Raw genomic sequence first — 25,660 nt, 5'->3', positions numbered from 1 at the left:
CCACGTCGCCTCACGGACGCGTCCTGGGAGATCCATGGCAAAGATTATGAGTTTACGTCTGCCATTTTAATGTCAAAAGTGGTAGTTTCACCCATAGTAAGTCGCTAACTACGAAGCTAGAAAGAAAAAAAGTTGTGTTGAAATTAATTTATAAATTGCGAAAAACAATGTAGACCACATCAAGGGTACTTAAACATTACGTTTTGGATGGACATTTTAAACTCGTAGCAAATTAAATAAACATATCCTACTCAGAAAATTATTTTAAAAACTAGTAGGGAGATTTGGAGTGGAGCGAAAAAACACAATTAGCCAATTAAATATTTATTTAGTTACATCAAAGATTCACGAACATTTGCACCTTTTTCTAGTAAATTACAAAAATTTGTATATTTTCGAATTGCTTCACCACTATATATAACTAAATGTACATTCAAATGACCATTTTACTGGGACCTTTTAGAATGTTAAGAATAACTGCGTATTTAACTTTTTGAAATACTTAAGGATGGTATTTCACTTGCCCGATAAAAAAAGACCACACCAGTAAACGATATGCTAAACATGCAGAAAGAACCCCAATGGGGGTCTATATACATTAAATATAACATGGCAAAATTACTTGCGGAAATACCATTAGTTGTTATAACAGCTAATGTTTACAGTACTTAATTGTCTTATGATTTCACGGTGTTTTTGGTTACTACTGTTATTGCAGCTATCTTAAAAATCGGAGACTCCTTTTAATAAACGGTTAAACATATCATCGAAATTCTACCTAAATAAATTATGGCCACAATTAACGTTCACTGTCAAACTATATGACATCAGTTTCACATTGCAACTGGGCGAGGTGTAGTCTAGAGGTTAGCATTAGGTAAGACTAATTCTAGTTTTATGTTCGCAGCATTCGCAGTACATTTAACTTGTCTATCAAACGATTGCTTGCCCCTAATAACACTTTAATATTGTTACAGGAGCATTCATTCTTATCTTGTGACTGCGAAACCCAGAGCATGGGAAATTGTAGAGCTTTTAGAAACAGCTGTATCTACTAATTACTATAACCTTTCGTCCAGCAGAATCAGCAAGTAGAAGGGAATTTGTAAGTATAATTAGTGAGAAGGTTAGTCAAGGTATTTAATGGATTTAGGTTTAACAATCGAGATTTATTCCAAACAAGCTTAGACGATCTCTTATTACTTTACTAAATACAGTTGAATTATGAGTAAGTATTCTAATCTGAACATGAATGCATAATGTTGTGTAGTTTTGTAATTGGCTAGGATCAGCTGTTTGGAGAATGCATTATTGCTGAATAAAATCAGCTGTTTGTTAAAAACGTAGTTTATTTAAAACCTGTTTATTAATAATCAAGGACTGCCAGATTCAAGTTAAAGCAAAATTGAGCTAATATCTTTATCTTAAAAACGTTTTCTATTTGTAAATAAGATTTTGAACATTTCTAAAATTCTCTGCTACAATTCTTCTTCTTTAGTGGGATGATTACTTATATCAAATCCGATGGTTTTTTTAACAAGATGCAAAATTAACAGAAATTAAAACACCAACGGTATATATTATTGTTAACAAAATTGTCAACGCCAAAAAAGTAATAGGAAACTCGGTCCTTAAAATATTGTTCTATTTTGAATATACATATTCAAAAATTAAGATGAATTATATAGAGTTGTTGACATAGAACATATTCAAAATAAAGTTTTAAGCATACTGTAGTTACTGACGTTCTAGAGGGCTAGGTAGTATTCTATGGTATGTATGTGACTGAAGAATCCCGGGAAACTTATAACAACGAGACATAAAAATACTTTGAAACATTTTTTCGATTAGATATAGTAAATTGTGACTTTACCGCCAAGTCGTCATGACTCACGTAATGTGTAGGACGGAGAAAGACCAAGGTTATGAGTGGGAGAGAGAGAGAGCGAGAGAAGTGACGAAAACAAGTAATTCACGGGCATTACAGGTTACATTAGTTACGTAAGGCTATCTATTACATTACTCGACTAGTTAGGTATTACTATTAGCATACTTGGTCGTCACGACAACCAAGCAACTAGCTGCCAACACGTGGCTGTGACCCTGGAGATTGGTGTGAAAAATCATGTTTTGACGGGTAATTGTCATTGCTGATGTTTTCTGGGAAATGTGTCTTTTTGTGTTAAAAAGTATGGTTTTTATTTTGAGAGGAAACTAAGATACACTTTTGTTAAACCGAGCACACCTGGGGATTACTGGTATATCCATCACACTAGGTTAGGTTAGGTTAGGTTATTTGTACATTAAAGAATACTATTATGTACTTCCATTTAAAATATTCAGTTACTGAGCAAACCTAACCTACTTGGTGTAGTTTGTTTGAGTAGCGAAACAAAGATAATGTTGAGGGTATGTACTATTGACGACAGGGGAATGGCACTGTATCGTAGATAGTTTAGGAAAATGTGAACATTTTAAGTAAATGACTCCTGTATAAAACAAATAACAAATGGTAAATGGTACAAAACGATTTGGTAAACACAAATACCACTAGTGTTCTGAATGAGGGGGGAGGGGTTAGATTTAGCTGGTATAGTTGTAGAGTGCAGAGCTACGGTCCCAAAGAGCCCCGGTTCAAACCCATGTATTTGAAATTTTTATACATTTTATTGTGCCAATTTTGATTTATTGTTCGATTGTTAACTGACATGTCTGATTACAGTAGGTAATTGTAAACCTTCTCAGCACTTAATTGAGATTCTGTTCGTTAATTAAATATCTTGATGCATAAAAAAGATTCTACAGCTTAATCAACAATAGTTATACACAAGCTGATTTAAAAACCTGCTAACTGTGTGCATTAGCCTTTATATAGTTATTTTATTATTTCATATTGTTTATTATTTTATTTCCTTACTCACTGTTGTTGATTTAATACGACATTAAACATATTCACTGTGTTTTATAACATGTATAGTTTGAAAACACGCAACTACAGTAGGTAAGAACAAGACCCGCGGGGACTCATGCAAGTTATCGTGTAAGCACTAAAACTAAAACAGGAACTGACATCATTCCACGTGTGGAATAGTGAATAGTTTACCTAATGGAATACCATGGGAGGTGTAGTGGCGAGACCTCCTAGATAGCCAAGTAGTGAGTGGCAAAATCATGCAAAAGCAAGGGGTTGACGTAAAATTGGACAGCACAGTAAAACAAGATCATGGAAGATGAAACAATCGTATTATGAATTCTTGCTTGACTCAGATAAAAAGCCCAAGGTACAACAATAGATGAACAAATTATTGGATTCATTAAATTATTGGAGTAAAAACAAAATCATGGAAGATAAACCAATATATGCATTACGGGCTCGTAGATATCTTAGGGCCTACTGGTAAAGGAGCTATGGAAGATATTAAAATTAATTATGAATCTTTTGATCCTTTAGTAGTAAATTGCATTTTTAAAGGTTTAACAACGGGATTATGAATTCCTGGATGCCTAAGCGATAACAAAACCCATGGAAGATACACAAATGGATTATAATTCTTGGATACCTCAGTAGTATCAGCACCATGGAATATACAATAATGGATTATTCAATCTTGGATACCTCCGCTTTCACAAAACCCATGGCTACATAAGGACTAATGGACTCTTGGATACCTAAATAATAAAAATACCATGGACTATACAATAAATTACCATATTCCTGAATACCTACGTAGTGATAAGACCATGGTAAATACAAGAATGGTTAATGAATTCTTGGGTACCTCAGTAAAGAAACAATGAAGGATACAACAGACAATGAATTCCTGAATACATCAACAATACTCTCTGCTGCAGTTAAGTCTTACGGAAGCTGTTAAAGGTGTAATAACTCCAAGATATCCATATCAGTTAAGGTCAACACCAGTTCACATTGGAGCCCCTCTCCCAGTACGGTGCAGGACTAAATCAACAATTCAAGGACTGTTGTGAACAGGCCGGAAGGTTTTAGACGCTAGTTTACCAATGCATGTGAGAGTTGAAAATGTGTTAATGACCTAGAGAAGCAGTGTATTATTTTTGGATTGGGCCTCTTTTGGTTTAGTAATGTAATTATAACAAGGTTTACTGTACTAAACTGTCTAATACTGTTCTGTGGTATAAATACTACAGAACACAGCACTTCAATAGGTTCTGTTAAATTTAAAATTGTAGCCTTTTCAACAAAATAAAATTGAAGTGTTTTATCATTTATAAAAGTTGACCTTATGTCAATAGGTACTAAATTAACAATGTAAAATAGGGATGAATCCTATTTTACATAGAAAAGGAATAAATTATGACAATAATAATTTGCTGTATAAAAGTCATTGTACCTTCTTGATTAGTGGATATATTATAAATTATATACTGATCAATTTCAACCTTAGGTTTTAAGTGTCTTTATTTATAGCCTTATTCTGTTTTCAAAATTCTTTTAATAACAAATGTTGTTATATATGTTTAAGGAAATGTCTTATTCACAGATACAATCAAAATGTGTGAATTTTAAAATGGTATAAACAGTTCTCTTATTTATTTGTTTTGACCTATAAATATCAGTTTTCTTGCAGTATCCGAAGTGGGTCTACCATTTGACCAACATGCCACTCGCTCGACATCTCACTTGCTCGACATGTCACTTGACCGACATTTTAAATTAAACAAATACGAGGAACCATTTAGCCGACAAAAATGCTAAGTTAAATTTTAGACTTTCCTGAAAACACTATCAAACTGTAATACGGGAGTAAAGTGTGGCCACTCAGAGAAGAATACGGTAATGAAGGTTTTGGAGATCCGATAAATAAAAGATGGAGTGGCTAACCAGCGATAATGAAGGATACAATTAAGAGAGCATGTAGAGCATGACTCCGTCGCAACAGCTTGCGTCAGCATTGCTTCATGCTGCGCCCTAGCGGACATCAACGTAAACTATGCTGATTGCATCTCATTTGTAGAATTTATGCTGACCTTTGGTAAATATGTATCCAAACGCTGTAAAAGTTAACTTTTGGACTAGATCAGCTGTGACAAAACGGTTGGTTTCAGTTTTGTCCGAAGGCTATGTCTGTTGTTGGATTTTCCAAGCATTTTTGCACTTTAGGGAATGAGCTTATGGGGTTTATTTTGTTATGTAGCTGTTAAGTTAGGGATCTGATTCATCTCAACAATCTGATTATTTTTCATTTTGTTTTTTTGTCCGATTCCATTTAAATAAACACCATAACAATTATTATAGCATAAAATAGCTTTTGAGTTATTAACCTATGTGTGAGGATTTATTTTTGAGCTTAGTCAACAAATCAAGCCGATAACTCATAAACTGAAATATATTCAACTATTTGTTCCAAGGTGTTTCTGTTTAAATATGAGTTTATAGCTTTATAATGCAGGGATTTACGAAATAAGTTTTATAGTGGAGTGTTTAGCAACGCATACTCATACAACAACATACATTTTTTACAAAATAACGCCCAAACTAAAAGGGACAATATTTGTACTATTGTTTACAACTTCAGACTCCGAAGGACTCTCGGTTTTCCTGTACAAGCCCACTATTGGTCATCGGTCATCCGTCTTTTGAACCCAAGGTTGAGAGGCCAAAGGACGCCTCGAGGCTACGTTTCGGCAGCTTCCCCTGAAGATCAAGGACGAGACACGCACTTAATGACTAAAATGGAGAAATTGAACTTCTGTTGATATATGTCCATCAAATCCTTTGCAGAGTTCTCCAAAAGACAATTTTGGGTTTGGGTTTGTTGATAGGCTAGTAGCGTCTCGTACTTTGGTGCGAGAGGGAATGGTTTGATTCATGGCATATCCAAAAACAGATCGATGGGTTTGGATCTTCTTCGCTCAAAAAGAGTTTTTATCATCATTATCATTGTGATTAGGAGACACCGTCTTGGTGCGTATTTTACCCCAAATATGAGTGAAGGATGAGTGTAGAATGGTGTGAGATGATCTGTGTAGCTTTGTCACTGACTAAGATCAGCTGTTTCACGACCATTAATTTAAATCCCAATGACCAAAAACAGCTGGGTCCAGTTTCGAACCATAAAAAAGCTACTGACTTTTCTCAAAATCAAACCTACCCAGCCAGTCACAATCATTCGTTAGTGGTCTCTTCAATAAAAAGGCCACTGGCGTAGATGTAAAAAAGTGTTATAGAAACTAAACTGTAGCTTGTGTCTTTAACACATATGATTTGAATAGCGATTTTGTGGCATTTAAAATTTGATAAATGACATAAACAATTATCATTGTGCAATTTCAGATATTTCTCAAAAAAAGCAAAGCATGGCCTGTACATATTTTCAACTCTGTCATTTCATAGCCTTAGAGCCAACCAGAAAGCTCTGTCGCAACTCTACGCTTTGATTTACAACCGTTGATTGTAGAATCGTCGTCAATAACTTTTATTGCAAAACTCGTTTCATACGTTTCATTGCACTAAGTCATTGGATTGTTTTAGACATTGACAATTCCAACGCTTCCAAACAGGAAAAGGAACTATTGGAGCACTGGGGCTAAAATAAGAAACAAACTGACGAAAAATAACTTGAATCTTAGCTCAAGCTATATAAATTTCAATTTTCAACTACAGTAAAATTTCATGATTGATTAGTTTTGCAGGTTTTCTGACAACAATTACAACAAAAGCACAATAAAAACTTGAAACATTGCACCATCTACATTTTGTTTGTCGGTTAACAATTTTTGTTCGCAATGAGATTTCACCATTGATGATTTTTTTAGAGGTTGGCAGCCTCTTTTAACTTTGCATTTGCCCCTTGATTTTCATATAGTCAAAACTTTGTGTTAAGGAATAGTTATTCTATGACGTTTTCGTATCACCGATCTGATCCAGGCCTAAGGTGAGAAAGTACAAATGTCAAGGTTTATTAATACGCCAGGCGTAATCGAAAATTCAAACGAGATGTCAGATACAAAAAACTTCGTTGCAACCCGTTTTACCTATTTGTTATTGCAAAAGTCCGCGAACATTTCTTAAAACTATTTACTGCTGTACACAATAAACAAATACATTTCGGTTAGCGAAACCCCATATTCATTTGCGGAAATACTTTCACTTTAATACACTACTAAATAAAAATTTCAACTAGGTAATACGCTAGAGTTAATCCACACTGCAATGAAAGCTTAGGGGGAACGGTCTAAACCGTTCACCTCAGCTCGAACCCCAGACCCAGTGCACCTGCTGATGGCGCAACCGTTGCATCACCGTCCACTTTCTCCCAGCCAAGGTCGCCTGAAGGTCATGGACCCTATTGATACCGTGTGATCTCTTAGTTACGTGATAACGCGGGTCTTTGTCTGGCTGCCACATGACTATCAACATCAGCTGATCCACTACATCAGCTGTTGAGTGAAGATGCGTCCAAATATCTCGAGTATTTATGATACAAGAGAAGAAAGATGTGCAGCGTCAGGTGTGCGTTTGATGTGATTTGAGTGTTGGATGTGTCCTTGTAGAGGTGGTTTGGGCGGGAATGATTGAAGATGGGGTACAAGTATATGCTTCAGGTATGACAGACTGATGGAGGAGTTTTTGAATTGCTTCCAAATGTTTGTTCTGTTAAAACAAGTTAAGGCACAAGTGTATTCAGCGACTGCATGATTATGATTATGGATTTACTTAGGGTGTTTTGGGTTCGTTGAATGTTAGTTACTAAACCTGTAAACCTCTTGAGCTATTGACCATATGATAACTATTGAGAAGGAAACTAATATAAATAGAGAGTTGAAGACAACATTGACTGGACTCATAAATAGACTGTTTGATGGTCCGAAACTAGACTCAGATATTCCTGACCATCGGACTGTAAATGCTCCTGGACTTAAGCAGCTGATCTTAGTCGGCATCAAAGCTACACATGTAATCACACTTTATTCTACACTCATTTTTCACTCATGTTTGGGTAAAAATACGCTTCTAAGGTGGTGTCCCATCTCAATAGGCAATACAATCAGTTTTGTACCACATACTTTGGAGACGTTAGGTGTGTCAAGCATTGTGGTTAATATTGAGCTTCTTCTCTACCATCGTAGCATATTGGTTGTTTTTCATCATTGTAAAACTCAAAAAGCGGTCAATTATTTTGTAAACAGCCTAAGAAATTAAAGACTATTCTCTTGTATGACTCATTTAAGGACTCACCTCCCAAAGCATGACGAGGCTGAAGACAACTTGGGCGGCGTTGTAGATGACGAGGATGCCGTTGAGCTTGAAGGGTTTACGATTGGCCATGACCCTGGGGCCTAGGAAGATGACGACGTAGAGGTATACAGCCACCATCGCCACTGTAGGGATGGGCGAAGACATCAGCGGCCAGTCATTCACCCGCGGGTCTGCAAAGACAAGAGGTTATGGCGTGGAGTTTGTCAAGAGGAAATTCCTATTTGGGAAGTAGTGGATAGCTAGCTTTAGGTGGACGTAGTTCAAAAATTTGCACAATGATTCGTTGTGACAGTAGAGAGAAAATGTGTGAAAGAGGGAGATAACATTTTGCTAAGAAAAGGCTGAAGAGGGCATATTAGGAGTCAGTTCACTTGTAGGAAGTACCCAAAGATTCGTGGGAACAGGCAAAACATTTCGAAGAAGAAAGGAAACGGGGGTTTCAACAAATACTGAATAGTTAGAAGAACATAGTTAATGGTAAACCCACATCAATAAAAGGAAGTGTTAATTTGTTGTAAAGAAGAAAGTTATGCTAGATGAAATATTAGTGAAATTGTATTGAATTGAAGGGGGTTCTGAATAAAAAGAGGACATCTATGGTCATAATGTAACATGTCTGCAAAACATTCTAGGTGAGAGCATGATGATGAAGTGGTGGATATACTGGAAAAGGAAGTATCAAATACTATTTAGGTGACATGTTTTCAATTTGCTCAGGAACCTATATACAGGTAAAGATATAATACTAGGATACTAGGAGCATGAGGGACATGAGTTCAAAATAAAATAAAAGTAATGGAAGAAATTGCTGAAAGTTTCGATCTTTCATGGGATCATCAGAAATTTACCGTTTTCTACGGGAACAGGCAGTTTTAGTATGTGGTTATGGTGGTTGAAAATGGACTGTGTAGTGAAAAAATTACTTATTTTGAGGGAGTTAGTAGCTTACTCTTGGATGAAATATTCTCAGATATTAATAGTCACATTAGCAGGCAAAACGAAAGAAAATAAGGTAAAGCAAATAAGAAAATTGCGTAGCCATAAAAACTTAATGACAATTTAAGTGTCATAAGGATTCAATCGTTAAATCTGAGGTATGGTCAAACATTTGTGAATATTTCTGGGAAGCTATAATTGAAAACATAATGCTCACCGTGGAATTCAGCATCTTCTTGGTGTTTTGTCACGAGTTTATTTATCCATTATGTGTTCAGTGTTGAGAGCTTTAAAACAAATAGGTATATCAGCATAGCTCTGTGCATATTTAAACCTATTAGATATATCGAAAAGTTGTGAACCTGTGTAGCTAACTAGTGATAGGATATCTTCACAAACCCCCAAAATATTAACACAACTTCATTGAATGAACTGAACTTTAAACAATATTAATTCATTGATTTACTTTATCTCTAACCTCAACAATTACTTTTGAACAAAAAATCGTGTCAACTAGTTATTTATAGGTTTTTATTACATTTTCAATATTGTATTTATTTACCACTTATCGAGTCCATGAGGTTGACGTATCTGTCAACAGCCATCTTGACAAGGCCAGCCATCTTGAGGTGTCTGGGAGAGGCGGTGTCGTGGTGAAAATTACAAAACACCACCGCAAGGGCGTGCTTCCTCAGTCTGGAACACCAAAGTGTCAATCAATATACAAGTTGTATACAAAATATGACGAACCAAAGAGCATCACATAGATTTTTAGCAATCAATGATTCTTAAATCAACCAAATAATGTAAAATGTTTTGTTGTTTTCTGTGTTGTTTGTCCTGTGTTTTTTTGATGAAGGAAACTCAAAATATATATTTTTTTTACGTTCAAACTCATTAAACGTCTGTGGATGTCATATTCATGGGGATACAACGTGACCCTTTTGTGTGACCCAAATTACGAGGTGCCAACCACTGCAATCGCAAAAGTACAAGTTCAACTACGAACTACGATCGCAAACGAGCAGTTGGTAAAGCTACGCAGCAGATTGGCAGCTTGAATTCTGTCATCTATATTTGTTACATCATTGACATTGTATTACCGTATGTAAATATTTATTTTAACAACCTAACCTCAATGTAAAATATTAAGTATTTTCTCAACAGATCCAGCTATCACCCTAAATTTGTGTCTCCCATATTATTGAAACCCTTAAAATCATGGTTCAATGTAAATATAAAAAAACAATAATTTTAACGCACCTAACAACCAATGTTTCAAAAACACACTTTCCGTAACACAAACGTCTTTGATGGAAGTTAAAGTATTGGTATTGGTGATGTTATACGGATATAACGTCTTTCAACGTATATCGGCATATACTACATGACGGCAAATATTTTCCAAAGTTGATACAAATGAGCGATTTCGGCCAGTCTCACAGATCACAAGGCTCAGACCTTAAATAATCTAGATATTTCTAAAAATTATTGAAGTCTAATTTTATTATATCCACTAAAACAACGTGATTAATTAAACAACGCAGCAAAAAGTATGCACTATACGAAACATTGTAATTTATTGCTACAAAAGACGACCCGACGTGGAGCAATGTTGATTAATGCACGCGGTAATTGAAAAGTCAAGTAAGCAAGTGGTTAATTATACGGGCGAGTGTAGACAATAATTAACACAGGCTACAGGAGCGCGTGCATTAGAGTACAATGGTACATTAACATACGAGACCCTCTAGAAGACCAGGACCAATGACAAATAGCTGTGACATGAGAGTCTTGTCTCGGCTACTGGTGGGTGAGATTAATGGTTGTCAACTGTAGAACTCGCAGTTCATTATGATTGATTGTTCGCGAAACCGATTTTCAAGTTAGTATTGGTCCAGTTTTAGTTTTTAATCAAATGTGATTAATTTTTAACCTCTCAACAATGATGGCTATGACGACCGTGATTCCTTTTGTACCCTTCTTGTGAACGACTGAAACTTTTTTGCTAGATTGGGTTGATGTCTACTATTTACAGGAGTGCAGGACCGAGTGCCTATTGCCTAAAAACTTTGACGAGGGTAATTTTTCATTTTACAGCCTGAGGCTTGGCGGTGCGAGTGCCAGCCAGATATCAGTGACCGGTTCCACGGTGCGGCTGGTACGAGGGTGGAAAGATCAACCAAGGGGGCAGGAAGAGCAAAACTTGTTTGAGGGATGAAATGAAACAATCATAACCTAACCTAACCTAACCAAACTTGCTGATTATGCAAACAATTGAAGGAAGGTTTACTAGTTGAATCGATATTAGGGTAGCCCAGTTAATAAACTGTCTCAGTCTCCGTTACATCCTGCTCAATACACCCACTTCCACTAATACCTCTCCCCTGAATCACTCTTACGTTCCGTGGAGTCAAACGGCACTCGGACTCGGGCCTACCTGACGGTTTTGACAGTTTATGACCCCCACAGCAAAGAATAGAACGGCATTCGCTCCGTTTCCTAACTGTAACATTAAGCAATAGAACGGTCATTTTATAAACTAAAGCAAATCTATATCCGGAATAGTAAACTGTTACATTACCCTTAGTTGGTATTAATACCGTTATAGATCACTAACATATTTTGTACCACAGTCAAGAAATTCGAAAGATAAAAAAACAAGAGCATAGTCCCTGGAATCAAAATAAGTTTCTAGAACACGATTTTACACCCTCGAAACAATTCAATAAACAATTTCAAAGTAACTAATTTTCGAGATCAAACAAGTTCCCTCAACATGTCCTTGGTTTGGGTATTCGCAATGCCTATAAACCAAAGCAGACGCCCCTGCACGTGCAGTTTTGACCGTAACGTGTTCCGACCTGTTCCAACATGTCCTGACCTCGAGTCTGGTCAAGACGCGCCAACTTGCACGTCCTCGCGAATCTTCTCGCACGTGGCACCCTATCAAGCTAATGACGAGTGAGACGCAAGATCTTTCATTGGCCAGTCCGACCAATTACTTAACCCGCGTAATTGGCGTGATGTATAGAATTGCCCGCGCAATGATTCCGTCCTTGACAGCAGTAAACATCCTGCCTGGTCTGGAGGTTAAAGTGCGCCTCTGACGACTTCGCGAGAACTCATTTGGCGCGAGTTGAGGATATCTTGACTTTTAGGGTGAATCAGGAATTGCGACTGATGTGAGGAAATGTGTGGTTTCGTGGAGATGGAACACATGTATAAAGTTGAAGTTAGGCATGGCTTGATGATTTGATCACTTGATCCGGTCTCTATTTATAAGTAATCTGTTATTCAGTGAAATTAAATATAGAGGGAATAATAGGAGCAAATGTTTTGCTCAGAACTAGTTCATGGATACATTTCGTATGTCTTTTCTTCACGTAGGTAGTAGGTTCTATCCCGGAGCCATTTCACAAACTACTTCAAGCTAGGCGTAGAGGGTTGTCGCATTCCATCATAGCTAAAAGTCATTGTCGATTGCAGGGTTTTAACCTTGGGGGGATGAAGCGCCACGTACTATACTACACTACACGAGCTTAATACAGTATACGATGAATCGTGATCCAGTATAAATTGTTTGACGATATATTGGCATCTCACTTAAGAATTCCTTTTATTTATCCACCTATTTTGTTGATGAAATTGATAATTGACAGCACCACAGGATTTTCCTGTTGGAATTCAACTATGTCTATAGTCTGTATGATGGAACCTTTCTTCTGAACCTTCGTCATCTGGGATTGACCCGAACCTTAAACCATTGACCAGTCACAGGTAGACGGTGTCGTGCTGTTTCAGCGCGTGCTCGTACAGCGCAGTGCTCGTACAGCGCAGTTATCTTGGTGTCCCTAATTCCAGGAAGGACCAATCATTTACCCGTCTAATTTCCACGAAAGACCTAACATTGACCCGTACAAATAATGCAACTCCTAGATCATGTCTTACAATTAATATTTTGAAGCCCGAATATCTCAACCCCGATTACCTGCAGGAGGGTAGCTAGCAAAGCGGTCGATGCACCTTCCCAGTGTCACCAGTTGCTGGACGAAGATTGTGTGTTGATTTTGTATGGTTGATCATCTCTCTTCTCATACGCACAAGATTTCATATTAATTGTCTCCTCCTCCTGTTTTCAATATTTCTCCTTTAAACTCAAGAAATTGTCTGTTCTTCCAACAAAACTGATTGACTGTTTAGATTTGTCTATAACCTCCTAAATATTACAAACATCAATATTTACTCCCAAAAAGCTGGTGAGTTTCATTTTATATATAGCTTTTTTTGTTTTTAAATTTGTTTTCAATGTAATTCTTATGGGGGAAAATGCTACCTTTGAGAGCGTCTCGTGCCCTTAAGGGTAAGAGTTTTTAAAATTTTAAAACCTTTATGCAAAACTACGAATTGAGACGAATTATTTGACACCTCAAACGTTAAAATCTGTCTAGAAATAAAGGAGGAGTTTTGTTCACAAAAAAACATCCCTCACGTATTAATATAAGAGATAACTGGTGAAATGCACCTTAAATTGAAGTAAGAATTCGAAAATAAATCAAATGTATGTGTTTTGATCGAGTAATACAGTTAATCGCATACATGCCGATGCTTGATGTGATGTCTGAGAGTGCATAACTTCAATTTGAGACCTCAATCATGAGAGTCGGTCGGATAGAAGAGTCAAACAAATTCGGAAAAGAATTCCCTATTTTTTTTAACGAAAATTTGTTTGTAATTTAAAATAAATATATTAAAAGTATATTATAAAATAAAAATTATGGTATTTTTTGATTAATATTACCATTGACTATTGGATACTGAAGATGTTTTTATAGTCAAAGAGATCACTTAAAATTCTAACGTTATTTAAACAAAGCATTTTCTTCTAAGTCATATTAAGCACGTACGGTACATAAAAAAATACGTTATTCAGATGTAATAATTTTCATTAATTGAATACCAAACAGTTATTACGTTAAATATTCTGAAAATGTTATACAATCTAACTACATATTTCCGTATACTGCTATGTATAATTTGTCTAGTTTTAATCACAATTTGATAATGTCTAAAGACCACACTTTTCTGAGGGCTTATGTTATTACAGTATACATTCAGTTTTAGGCTATAGTATTTTGACCTTTATTGATAGTGAAGAATTTCTCTGGTAGGTACTTCTTTGATTTCAATCAAGTTCAATTCTTAGTATTTATGGCTTGAGTTTTCTTAACCTTCCATTAGTTACAATAAGGTATAAGTTAAATATGAGTGACAAAATATGCAAGGGACAAATCAAATGCCAGTGCGAAATGAATAATATTCCACTCATCTCTTTAGCAGAATATTATTTGCTTGTTTTTTAGCGCATAGAAATGTTATTGTTTAAAAACTTAATAAAATTTAACCTAAAATATAAACCATTTCTTAATATAATTGATTATAACTATATGTCTCCTGTCAAAACACTAATCGTTCGATTTGTTGTTGTAAACTGTTTTGGTGCAAATGCTGTTTTTTATAATAATGACAATTTGGTCTTTTGTTTGTATCATGGGCTTGGTTGAAGAATATCATGTAACCGAACATGGGAATACAATATTAACCCAAAACCAAAGAATAAGTATTGGATAATAATGACCAATAATACAATTAAGTTACAAAGATCACGGGAGTTAATATGACATGTTACATCCGGTTACTCTTTCTCTCTCTTACAATCTATATTATATACTATATTCGTTACTGTATGCACTGTATATACAGGGTGGAAAAAAGTCTTGAGCCAGCTAAATATTTTAAAAAGTACTAAAGACATAGCTTCAATTGATTGACTCTCACAAGTGGCCTTGAACATAAAGTGCAAATCTGGATCCTCGAACTACGATTTTGGTGATGGTTGTTTTAATCAGGACTTATACGGCCATTCACAAATTAGACAAAGCCCAAAGCTCGTACCGCTAGTTCATTGGAATACAGAGCAGGTAGACAGACAGATAGACAGACGGGCGTTCCAAGTAGACTGCGCTGTACGAGCACGATATTCCGCCATTTTTTGGTGCGCTGTACGAGCACGCGCTGTACGAGCACGTAATCAGGTAGACAGGGTTCGTCAGACTAACGGTTGACGCACTTCTTACCCTTTCAAAAGTACTCGCCCCTACTATACAGATCACACAACCTGAAAACATACCTCACAAAAATAGTGTTCTAATCAGAAACAAAATACACTGGAAAAAATGAATCGAGGTTGATCAACACACCCAGCATCGAATACCTTATGCACGAAATAACGCAACCAGCAAATTAGGAAAGTCCGAGTATGCGGAACCCAGACACCGGAAGCTGCGAAAGCTGAGACCAGTGATCCAAAATGACGGAATGTCGGTCAGGGATAGCCAAGAACAGGGTGGCGCAATGTGTTAACTGTTTTATGCAACCGGGTGATTCTCTAGTCTGTACCAACCTTGGCCACAGTGAGCCTTTGTAGCGGATCTTGATGACAACTTAAATCTTTCAACAATTGAGGTATCGTAAAGATACCTTTCAACTCCTGAAGTATTGGTATGAATTTATGTCTCAACGCGTGAAATATCAACAGAAGTATCTAAATGTTTCAACGCGTACTCAGCGAGTGGTACAGAAGACGACTTTGGTAATTTTATTTGTGAGATTTTGTAATAAAGATTTAGTATACACCGATGCCATTGGTGTAGCTATTGGAAAATGAGGCTGTCCTGGCGTCCGGGTTTAAATCCACTAATCACCATCGGACATTTACTAAAGAATAATTTGTTTACCTGGTGTGTTGGAGCATAACTTAAGATATCGAATTCCACTTTCCAGTGAACGTTATGAATCGATAGAGGAGATCTGCCTCAATAAAAGAAATCTACCGTCACGAAACGTAAAAGTATTTTTACATGGATCAACGTAAACTTTGCATCTAAATGTTTTAAGTAGGGAACTTCAACATACTTTAGAGATCGAAAAACGACGGCTTAAGATGTAAAAATACCCCCGCCGCAGCAAACCTGCAGACTAAGCGAATTTCCATTTGCCTGATTGGATTTACACTAAAATGTCTCCTTAAAAATATCACATTTATTCCCTATTTAAATTGAATCAGTTTAACACATACTTAGGTTTGCTGCAACAGGGAGGATTAAAGTGTTTTTTATGTAAAATGTTAATAGTTAGTAAGAAATAAAAACATTTTCCAAATTTGGGCAAAATATGTTAATAAATAAGCAAACTACAACAGTTTACTTATCCTCCATAAGAATAACATGGGAATTTTAAATTTACAATTTTTTTGAATTTTCTCCATAACCATTAGGCGCATTATAACGCTTCAATATACTAAATTATTTGTTTTTTTAAGCTCTACAAAATAATTTGGAAAGAAATTGCAAAAATTTAAGTTTTTTGGTTCAAAAATGGGAAAACCCCATTTTTACCCCATAAAAGCCCCCATAAACCCCCGTTCCCATGGTCCGATCATGCTGGTTCGCGAACTCGTTCGAATAGACGTAGGTTTACACGTTTGTACCAAATTTTATCAAAATCGGATCATTTTTGCTCGAGTTATCGCGCTAACGGACACATATATATATATATAAATATATATATATATATATATATATATATATATATATGAATTTGAACGGATGCTATTTTTGGCCTCTAAGGACCTCAAAACGAAAAAAAAAAATCGGTCCCGGGTCCAGGTCTTACCATGAGTACTACGGTAATAGCTTATTCCCTATATGGGAAATTCGCTAATATATCTAATCCTGAGCTTTAGGCAAGTAGGATGAGTTGAACTTTGACTTTTCTCATTTTAATACCTTGCAAGCTGTAAACTAGGATTTATTGCTTACTAACATGTTAGTTCTTTGTAATGAAGAACTTGTTTTCAAGGTCCTAAAGATCAGCAAAAATACTTGAATGGCTCATAGCATTGCGCTAATGTTGAACAATTACGATGGCAGATCTGCATTACCATATAATCATATGGTTAATTGAAACATATAAATTATAATTTCACCAGTTGTTTATGATTGGTTTTCTAGTGCAAAGTTGAAGAACTGATGTTTATCGATAGGTTTAAATTTACTTAGTAAAAACAATGAATAAATAACACTACTATAGTGTTATATATTCAATGGTAAAAGACAAAAACTGGGACAGGAAAATAAACAGAACCCAAATTTAGTTTAACCTTCACACAATTATTTTAACCTTCGGTTCGTCGAGACTAAACCTGTTTCTTTAACCTATGGTTTGTTGTGTGTTTTCAATATCAGTAGATGGATGATTGTTATGTGTCGGTAATTGATACACAATGCTACATGTTTTTGGTAGAAATAAAGTGTAAAGCTGTTTAAATTTTCAATGTGGGTTAGTTAATTTTCACTTAACATTCACTGATTGATGGTTGCATGTTTTCGTTTGTAATTTTGTAAATATTGGTTTGGGTTTGAAAAGGTTTGTATCCTAGGCATACATAATTTCACATGCTCTTCCTGAAAATTACCTCTCCATTTAAACAATCATCATTTCACCATTTGATCATTTCAGTCGCGGTGAAAGAGGAAGCCAATTCAGGAAATGATACGAAGTTTGCAGATTGCCATGACACAAAAAACTATCGCTTATTAGAGTATAATGCCAAATATAGTACAGCGTTCCCAATCTAAAACCATCAAAAGGCCAGTGAATTGTCTAAAAGATTAATTCGGAAACCTACTGTTTACTAGACGAGCACTATATAAAGAGTGTGCGTTTTTAGGATATGTTATGAATAATCTAACGGTATCTAAGTTGTAAAGATCGGTTTGTAAACAACCAAGATATAACAATTTATGAGACACCGTGTTTATGAATGTTATGATGTTTTAATTTTTTCCCCAGATGTTAACATTAGACTCATGGGACTAGAATTCAAGATGGCTACCACTGATGACGACTATGAACACTTGTATGCATAATGATGACTATGACAAATCGATTCTCGATCGAAAAACTGTCAAACGATCCAAATTATAAAAATAATTTATGTTTTTAACCATCGATAAACGCGCGAGCAAGTGTAACTAAGTCGTCCATCACTCATAATGTGACAATTTAATGACTAAACTAGAATTTTTTTAACATAACAACAATTATTGTCGACTGAGCAGCGTTCATAACATCGTCAACACAAACTATCTGCTAACTCAAGGTAAGCTGGCATCCTTTGTAGAATTTGTCCTTATAAAGGTTTTAACATTTTGTAAACTGATAACTCTATTATTCTGTTGAACACATGTTTTTAAAATAAAATATAAGAACAGCAACAAAGATGTAATTGTTATAAGAGATTATTTTAGCAAATTTACTGGGTAAATTTTTTTTATTCTGCGAAGTCTAATTGTAGCTTAACACAAGGATCATACACAAAATTTTAAGTACTTGTAAAATGAGTCAAATTGAAGAAAAAAATAGTGTAACATTTTAGGACTTAATTACAAGTATGCATTGAAGGAATTACAATTTTTTAACTAAAAGTTATTTTGTCCCATACTAATATTACATATATGATTGAGTTTTATACCGTTGATTTAATATTTACTCTCAAATTATTTAAAATGTAAAATTATTGGTATTTGATTATAATTAATTTAGAAATAACCTTATAAGCATTACGCGTCTCAAAGCTTCTTTTATTAAACTGAAATATTGTTAACAAATATAAAATTTCTTGAACAAAATGTTTTATTTATCAATATACACTAGAAATTCTCTATTTTAGTTATTTCCAGAGAATACAGTTGGACAAATAAGCAGATAATTTATAACAAGACCATTAAACAGCCTAAAGATTTGTTTTAGAATTGTGTATTTTTTTGTTAAACAATTATTCAATTTCTTCACGAAGAGGTTTGTTTCAATTTATTAAATGTGATTATACTGTATTCCAATTGTGGTTAAAAGTCCCTCTTGTAAAAATTAGTTTTTAATTTTGTCAGCCATGTGAAAACAATGGTATTTATTGTTTTTCTGTAATAAGGTAAATTTGTTTAATCATTTTACAATTGCGAATTTTACTGTGAAATTATTTTAAACGTTATACAGTGAAGGAGGAAGGAATTAAATAGTAATCTATATCAAAATATATAATTCAAGATATTGCTTATAACGATTTTTATCACAATTATTCTATTATTTATATATGGCAACGATTAAATAGTATCAAAGACATCCTTTGTACGTAATTAAAGAACTAAATCAAGTTACGGATGGTTGTGTTTGACTTACAAAAATCTTCCTTAATTTCTTGTAGTTCCTCTTAACAGTGTTTCGTTACGAATACATTGTGCTAAAAAACTGTGTAAAATTTTATTAACACGTCAGTCTAGTAACATAAAGTTGTTAAGAGTAACTCCAAACACTAGGGTTTCAACAAAATATAAGTTGTTTGTGTTTTATATATTTTTTCTTAAGTAAAGCTAGGTTATGTCAATACAAAAGTTAAATTATCACTGTACTGTATATTGAAAGCTACTAATGCTTAGAATGCATGAATAGTACAGATGGGAAAATATAGGAAAGTTTTCTTTTTGAAAGGTTTTCAGAATCTAGAATTTTTTAATGTCATAGTTAAACGTAGAATAGTGGGAAGATAGAACAGTATTTTCATTTGACGAATCGTGGAATTAAAATATAAAAGAATTCCAAACAAATATTTCAGTATTTGAAATTGTTTAAAGCAATTTTTTATCTGTTAGTCCCGTATGAAAAGAAAGACTACACCAATTTGTGTATAGCGACTTAGGGATCAAAGATAAATTATAATTTTATAATTATTTGTGAATAGCCTACGAAACGAGTATATTATACAGTAGGTTTGAATGATGATGAAATAAACAAAAGATATCAGCAATCTGTATCATAATTTTTCCCATAAGCTTGCCAACGTAACAATTTTTGTCATATGATTACAACATTTGTAATGGGTAAGCGGTGGGAGTAACTATGATAATTTTGTAGGAAAAATCACAAAAGTTGCAATAACTTTTGAACCGTAATAGTTACAGCAATATGGGTTGCATTATTTTGTTAAGAATTTTAAGCACCATAACGAATTTTAATGAAAACCAGGTTTTATTCCCAAATCCGATTTTTTTATTTTATGGGATTTTTTTATGGGAAAATAACATAAGTTACAATAACGTTGCACTTAATAACATTGCAGTTAATAACATTGCGTATACCTCATCATGTGACCACAGCTTATGGCAGGGCTTTTGTTGTTACCGCTTGTCGTCTGTGGAACGGCCTACCCCTACACATTAAGACCCTTGAAAAACGTTCCCAGTTTGTGGCGGCACTGAAAAAGCTCTATTTTGAGAAGATGGTCTCGGCTGGCGTGTCCTAGGGCTACTGTTACCTTGCGCGTTTGCTGATGCGTGTATGCGAGAGTGTGTGAATGTGTTTTTCTATTTGTTAAATTTTTATGTTTTTTTTTTTTAGATATGTAGGTACTTGAATTGTTAAATATTTTATGTTTAATTAGATTAGGTCATCCCTATGTCACATTATTTATGTTATATTTTTAATGTCTGGTTAAGTGTAAGAAAGGGCCATGTGGCCCTAACTTTGCCTGAAAAAATAAAGGATTTTTCATTTCATTTCATTTCATTTTAACGTTTGAAAGGTTATTTGTAGGGTAATGGGATTTGTACAATTATGTTCAAAATCTAAAGTTATATAACATACTTAATTTTTATCAAAACCATTCGGGCCATTTTCGAGAAAATCCAATTTTCCGGGTTTTATGGGGAAAACTAAACTTCGAACAAAATAAAAATAAAAACGTCTGGAGATACCATGGATTAGTACCTACATACCAAATTTCATCAAAATCGGTACTCATCCCCGCACACACATACAGACATCACTGTATAGCTTAAACTTAAAGTTATTTATAGAAGAATAAGAGTGTGACGTTTTTTAGATTGTTGACGAAAATGAAAATGGTGTACAACACCTTGTTGATCGTCCTCTTCGTATTCGCCGTACAAAACATTTCTGTTTTGATGGCGGAGATTCCACAAAAGGATCCAGAAAATGTTGATAAACCAAATAATCAAGGGGAGAAACAGGAGGGAGAAGTGGGAAAACCAAAAGATGAAAAGAAAAAAGAAGAGGAGGATCCTATTGCAACCACGGTAAAAACCAACTTGTTTAAAATGGATGGTGGAATAGGTAATCACGTAAGTTTAGCCACCGATATTATCGGTAAATGTGTAGATAATATGAAATATGAAGCTTTGTTACTGACTAAGATCAGCTTTAAAGAGGGTTAAATGCCTGTTTTTAAGCAATCAGTTCATATTGCAAATGCAGCTAGTTTCAGCTCCTATGTGGAGCCATCATCAGTACAAGGACTTTTGAATCCGGACAAAAAGTCAGAGTCCATTGAGTTCAATGGAGTCAGACCCCTTCGTCCGTGTCTTTGATTTTAAAACACGATCGGCGACACTGACTTTTTTTCCGGCACGAACTGCAACCTGCAACTAACCTCCAGCGGTCATGTATCACTAAAGCTGCCATATCTCAGTCAATATTCGTATAATCCTAACAAATAATGAGGTGTCAATCGATTTGTAATTAAATTGCCTAAAAAAAGTTATTCTTGTAATATTTTTGTAAAAGCAACGGTTGTTAAGTTATGAAAGAAACAAAATTTTAAATTACCGCCATTTTGTTTCGTGAATTTGAAATTTTTCCTAATTTTTTTTCGCTTTGTCTAGTTATTATAAATGTTTGTGCAAAGTTTCAATTTCCTACGTCAAACCATTATGAAGGAAAAAATTAATAAGTGAAAATAACAAAATGGCGGCTATGTGAGTAACTAAAGACTTCCGTACTGTTTAAATATGATATTTAGATATGACTCCTATCTAGGAACAATGCCCTTAAATATATTGGTAGGGAGTTCTGAAACACCCTGTATAATAATTTGCCAATTGAATGGATTGCTTAATAGCAGGTATTTAAACCTCTTTAAAGCTGATCTTAGTGAATAACAAAGCTTCACAATTCATCTTATTTATTCAGCATTTTTAATTTGTTTGTACGTGTGATATGGATCGCAGGTCGAGGTTTGTTAAATGATGAACATGTTAACGTTGGCATGGGTTTATTCAAAAAGTGACCGAGCACTCAATCTAGGTCTAACGGTACAGTTCAAACTCAGTACAGTCCAAGTACAACAACAATAGTACAGTCTGGGCGAATGATATAAAACTAACATAATATATATATAAAAGAACACATTATGATAGTACGTGAAGTGTATCAGTACGTGTATTGGTTTTGTCTCCATCTCATAAAATTATCCTAGACTTTCTATACTTTTGTATTGAATGTGTCTATTTTAGTTTGGTTTGACAACAAATGCTCCTAACATTTGCGATACCAATTCATCCAACTACTTACATTGACCAATAACAAGCAGCATAAAAGTTGCCGCAAGCTACGCCTAATTTATTTTAACAAAAGTTTAACTAATACAATGTTTTAGGAGAGGGACATTCAGACTATAAAACAAGGATATATTGACAAAGTAATCTCCACCTATTACGGAGCTGCAAGCTTGGATCCTGTAAAGCTTCAGATGGCAATAGTATTATACCGTCTTGCTAATGTAGACTTGTTCTTTAATGTGGAAATCAATTGCGTGGGAAAAGATTTCATGAAAATCAAAGGCTGGACGACATGTGATGACGTGATTACCGGATTAACGGATGCTACCACCTTTACGGTAAGTAGTGATATAGTGTTGTAACCAAACGGAATTACTGGGTTTATATACAGGGTGTCCAGCTTCAACTGGGAAACCTCCAGAAAATGGTTCTACGGGTCAAAATGAAGAGAAAATCAGGGATGAACCTTATATTTTTTTAATGTGAGTTAAATTAGTCACACATTGCTGATATTTAGATAGAACGGTGACTTTACTGTTCATGTATAGATTCTGGATGTAAACATGTTGAAATTTAAATTTCACTGATTGTAGGAAGACAACATAAGACGTGTAGCTTTCAAAATGGTATAAACCTATGTGTTAGGGAGTAAAATTGTTCAAAATACTGAATATTATAAACTATTCCAGATTTATAAGTAAGTTAAACTTGCTTGGATGATTGAATGGATTAAAAACTTAAAAATTTTTTTTGATGATAAGTTGACATATTCAACGTTTGTTCATTTTTTAACACGTAGCCTATTAACTTGTTTTTATATCCTTCTGTTAATTATATTTGATACAAAAAATAGTAATTAAAAAACATTATAGATTCAGCTTTACCTTATACCTTATATTTAAATTTTTTCCTGCGTTCCCGTAATAATACTACACATATTTTTATTCAGGTTAATGGTGCTGAGGACGTGGTATATGTTTTACAAATAATTCTTTCTTCACAATTAAAATACGTTTGAATATGTTAACTTATTTAATATCTACCACCTATAATATTTTACTGTGTATTTTCTAAACTTAATGTACCACTTCTATTTTTTTGCAGTTCAGTGATTTAGAACAACGCGTAAAAGAAACACACAAAGAAGAAGAGATTAAATCCTTGGACAATCTTAAAGAAATTGAAACAGTAATGAAAGGAGTGGTTAAAGGTCTACTCGATCGGAATATGAGGCAGCTTCACTGCTTCCTCATTCAAAATAAACAATAAACCTAAAATTGGGAAACCCAGCAATCCCATACCAAAAACACTTTAAAGGTGTTTTCTGGGACGAGAAATTAAAATATTGATCATTGCTATAACTTATTTTTTTTTTTTTACCTTTCTCGTACACCTTTATTTACAAAATGGCTATCTATCTATCTATCTATATATTAATTACGTAAGCCGATTCTTTGCGTCAAAATTGAGGGCCACTGGGAAGTCGTAGAACGACGGAAGAGGGCTTAAATTAAAGGTCTCGATCCCGTGACGGCGGGAAAAATAGTGAAATTCCCAAAATGTTAGCACAAAATTAGATATAACGTAAAATTTTCTACATAAGAATAGCATTAGAAGCCAGTTATCTGGATTTATCAAGCGAGTAAGCAATATTGCATTTGGATTACTCATTTGCCAGTCAATTCTGCAATGTACTGTATACTATATAAAACCAGGGATAACTTTAGGCCTACCTATAATAATAAATACTTTTTATTTACGTCTTAGAATGTTGAAATACATTGTTTTATTGTGCAATTTGCAAACTTGTGTATTTTTAAGTGAATTAGTTAAGCGCCGTAGAATCATAGAAGATGGCTCAAATCAAAGGAATTAAACTTAGAATGGCTGAAAAAAATTATGAAGTTTTTATCTTCTAACTTAACGGTTATTGTTGTGTTGAAGGAATATTCAACATGAAATAACTACATTGACTGAATAATAAACGATTCAAGATTAAATGGGAAACTTTTGCTTTGTTTTGATTTCAAAACATATGTTAAAGATTTATTCTACACCTTTTTTTGTAAATTTACTAACATTTATATTTGAGATTTATTGCGTTTAATCAATATTTTGTATGAAGTGGAATGACCTCAATGGCCACTCTTACAAATGAACCTGGGAATACAATGCTGTTCAGAGGTTTATTGCGGAAATTTTCCATCACGAAAGTAACAAATAATACACAACGTTTCGGGATCTGGAATCTGATCCCGTCCTCAAGTGAAAAAAAACTTAACTAACACATTACAACTAATAATACCCAATCGCCCAACCTAAGTCGGAACACACTACAGAAGGTAGCAGTCAAAAAATTTCATCTGGGAGTACAGATGAAATAGGTTCGTACAGGTATTTGTTCATTAGTTAAGTACCCTGCTATGACAAGTTCCAATGGGTGGAAGAACAAAATTGTTTGGAGGAGATATTAACTAGGTACTGCCTGTTGCTCCAAGCAAAAAATGTTCAAATAATATAGCCTAGCATGCACGGTATATATAACAGTAAACCCTAGAGGTAGTTTCCGTTTCTTAAAACTAACCAAAAATATGCATGTCGCAGATGCTGATGAAAAGTAATTTCGTAATTGGTTTCGATAACTGAGTAATGGAACCCTAACCAGTCGCAAAATAGTAATCAGGCGTTGACTAGGCCCTTTTTTGATGCAATATGTAAAGTCAATCGCACCTTTAGGAGGAATACCACCACATAAACTTACACTAGGCTAATAGTAGGTTTTTAGTTGATCAGAAACAAATCTAGGGTTAAGTTTGATCAATGTCATGCCTTTACTCCACACTAATTGTGTTGAAAACTTTACCAAAATAGCACAAACTTAGAACTAATAACTGGATCGGGGTGCTAATTTAGCTGTTTAGACCAAGAACTAAGCTTATCTCAACTACCTTCATTTGACTTTTCATATGTGACAGAGACAATTTCCAAAATTTCAATGAGGAAAGCATTTTTA

General features: G+C 34.6%; 2 protein-coding genes across 2 annotated transcripts in view; one reads left to right on the top strand and one right to left on the bottom strand.

The window, feature by feature from the left end:
* LOC128993777 (elongation of very long chain fatty acids protein AAEL008004-like) overlaps positions 1–25,660 on the bottom strand; it is a 56,657-nt gene that overhangs the window by 9,843 nt on the left and 21,154 nt on the right. The window contains exons 2-3 of the mRNA XM_054417759.1: positions 9,738–9,871; positions 8,219–8,409 (exon numbers count right to left, since the gene is read on the bottom strand). Coding sequence (XP_054273734.1) covers positions 8,219–8,409; positions 9,738–9,798 — 252 coding nt within the window. The 5' untranslated portion in view covers positions 9,799–9,871. The remainder of the gene's footprint in view (positions 1–8,218; positions 8,410–9,737; positions 9,872–25,660) is intronic.
* LOC128993778 (uncharacterized) lies at positions 18,267–23,994 on the top strand. The gene is made up of 4 exons (XM_054417760.1): positions 18,267–18,398; positions 21,174–21,387; positions 22,746–22,985; positions 23,752–23,994. Exons 2-4 carry the CDS (start codon positions 21,187–21,189, stop codon positions 23,914–23,916), a joined length of 606 nt encoding a protein of 201 aa, XP_054273735.1. The 5' UTR covers positions 18,267–18,398; positions 21,174–21,186; the 3' UTR covers positions 23,917–23,994.

Source organism: Macrosteles quadrilineatus, unplaced genomic scaffold, assembly GCF_028750875.1.
Source record: "Macrosteles quadrilineatus isolate MER2022 unplaced genomic scaffold, UCM_ALF_1.0 Scaffold_5__1_contigs__length_97177068, whole genome shotgun sequence".
Lineage (NCBI taxonomy): Eukaryota > Metazoa > Arthropoda > Insecta > Hemiptera > Cicadellidae > Macrosteles > Macrosteles quadrilineatus.
Note: the sequence above shows the minus strand (reverse complement) of the source record. Positions and strands in the feature narration are given on the sequence as shown.

Bases quoted from the DNA above. Each gene is read 5' to 3' on its own strand.
- LOC128993778 (XM_054417760.1), top strand. From the start codon at position 21,187: ATGAAAATGGTGTACAACACCTTGTTGATCGTCCTCTTCGTATTCGCC. The intron at 21,388-22,745 runs GTAAAAACCAAC...ACAATGTTTTAG, and splicing joins AGGATCCTATTGCAACCACG to GAGAGGGACATTCAGACTAT. The intron at 22,986-23,751 runs GTAAGTAGTGAT...ATTTTTTTGCAG, and splicing joins CGGATGCTACCACCTTTACG to TTCAGTGATTTAGAACAACG.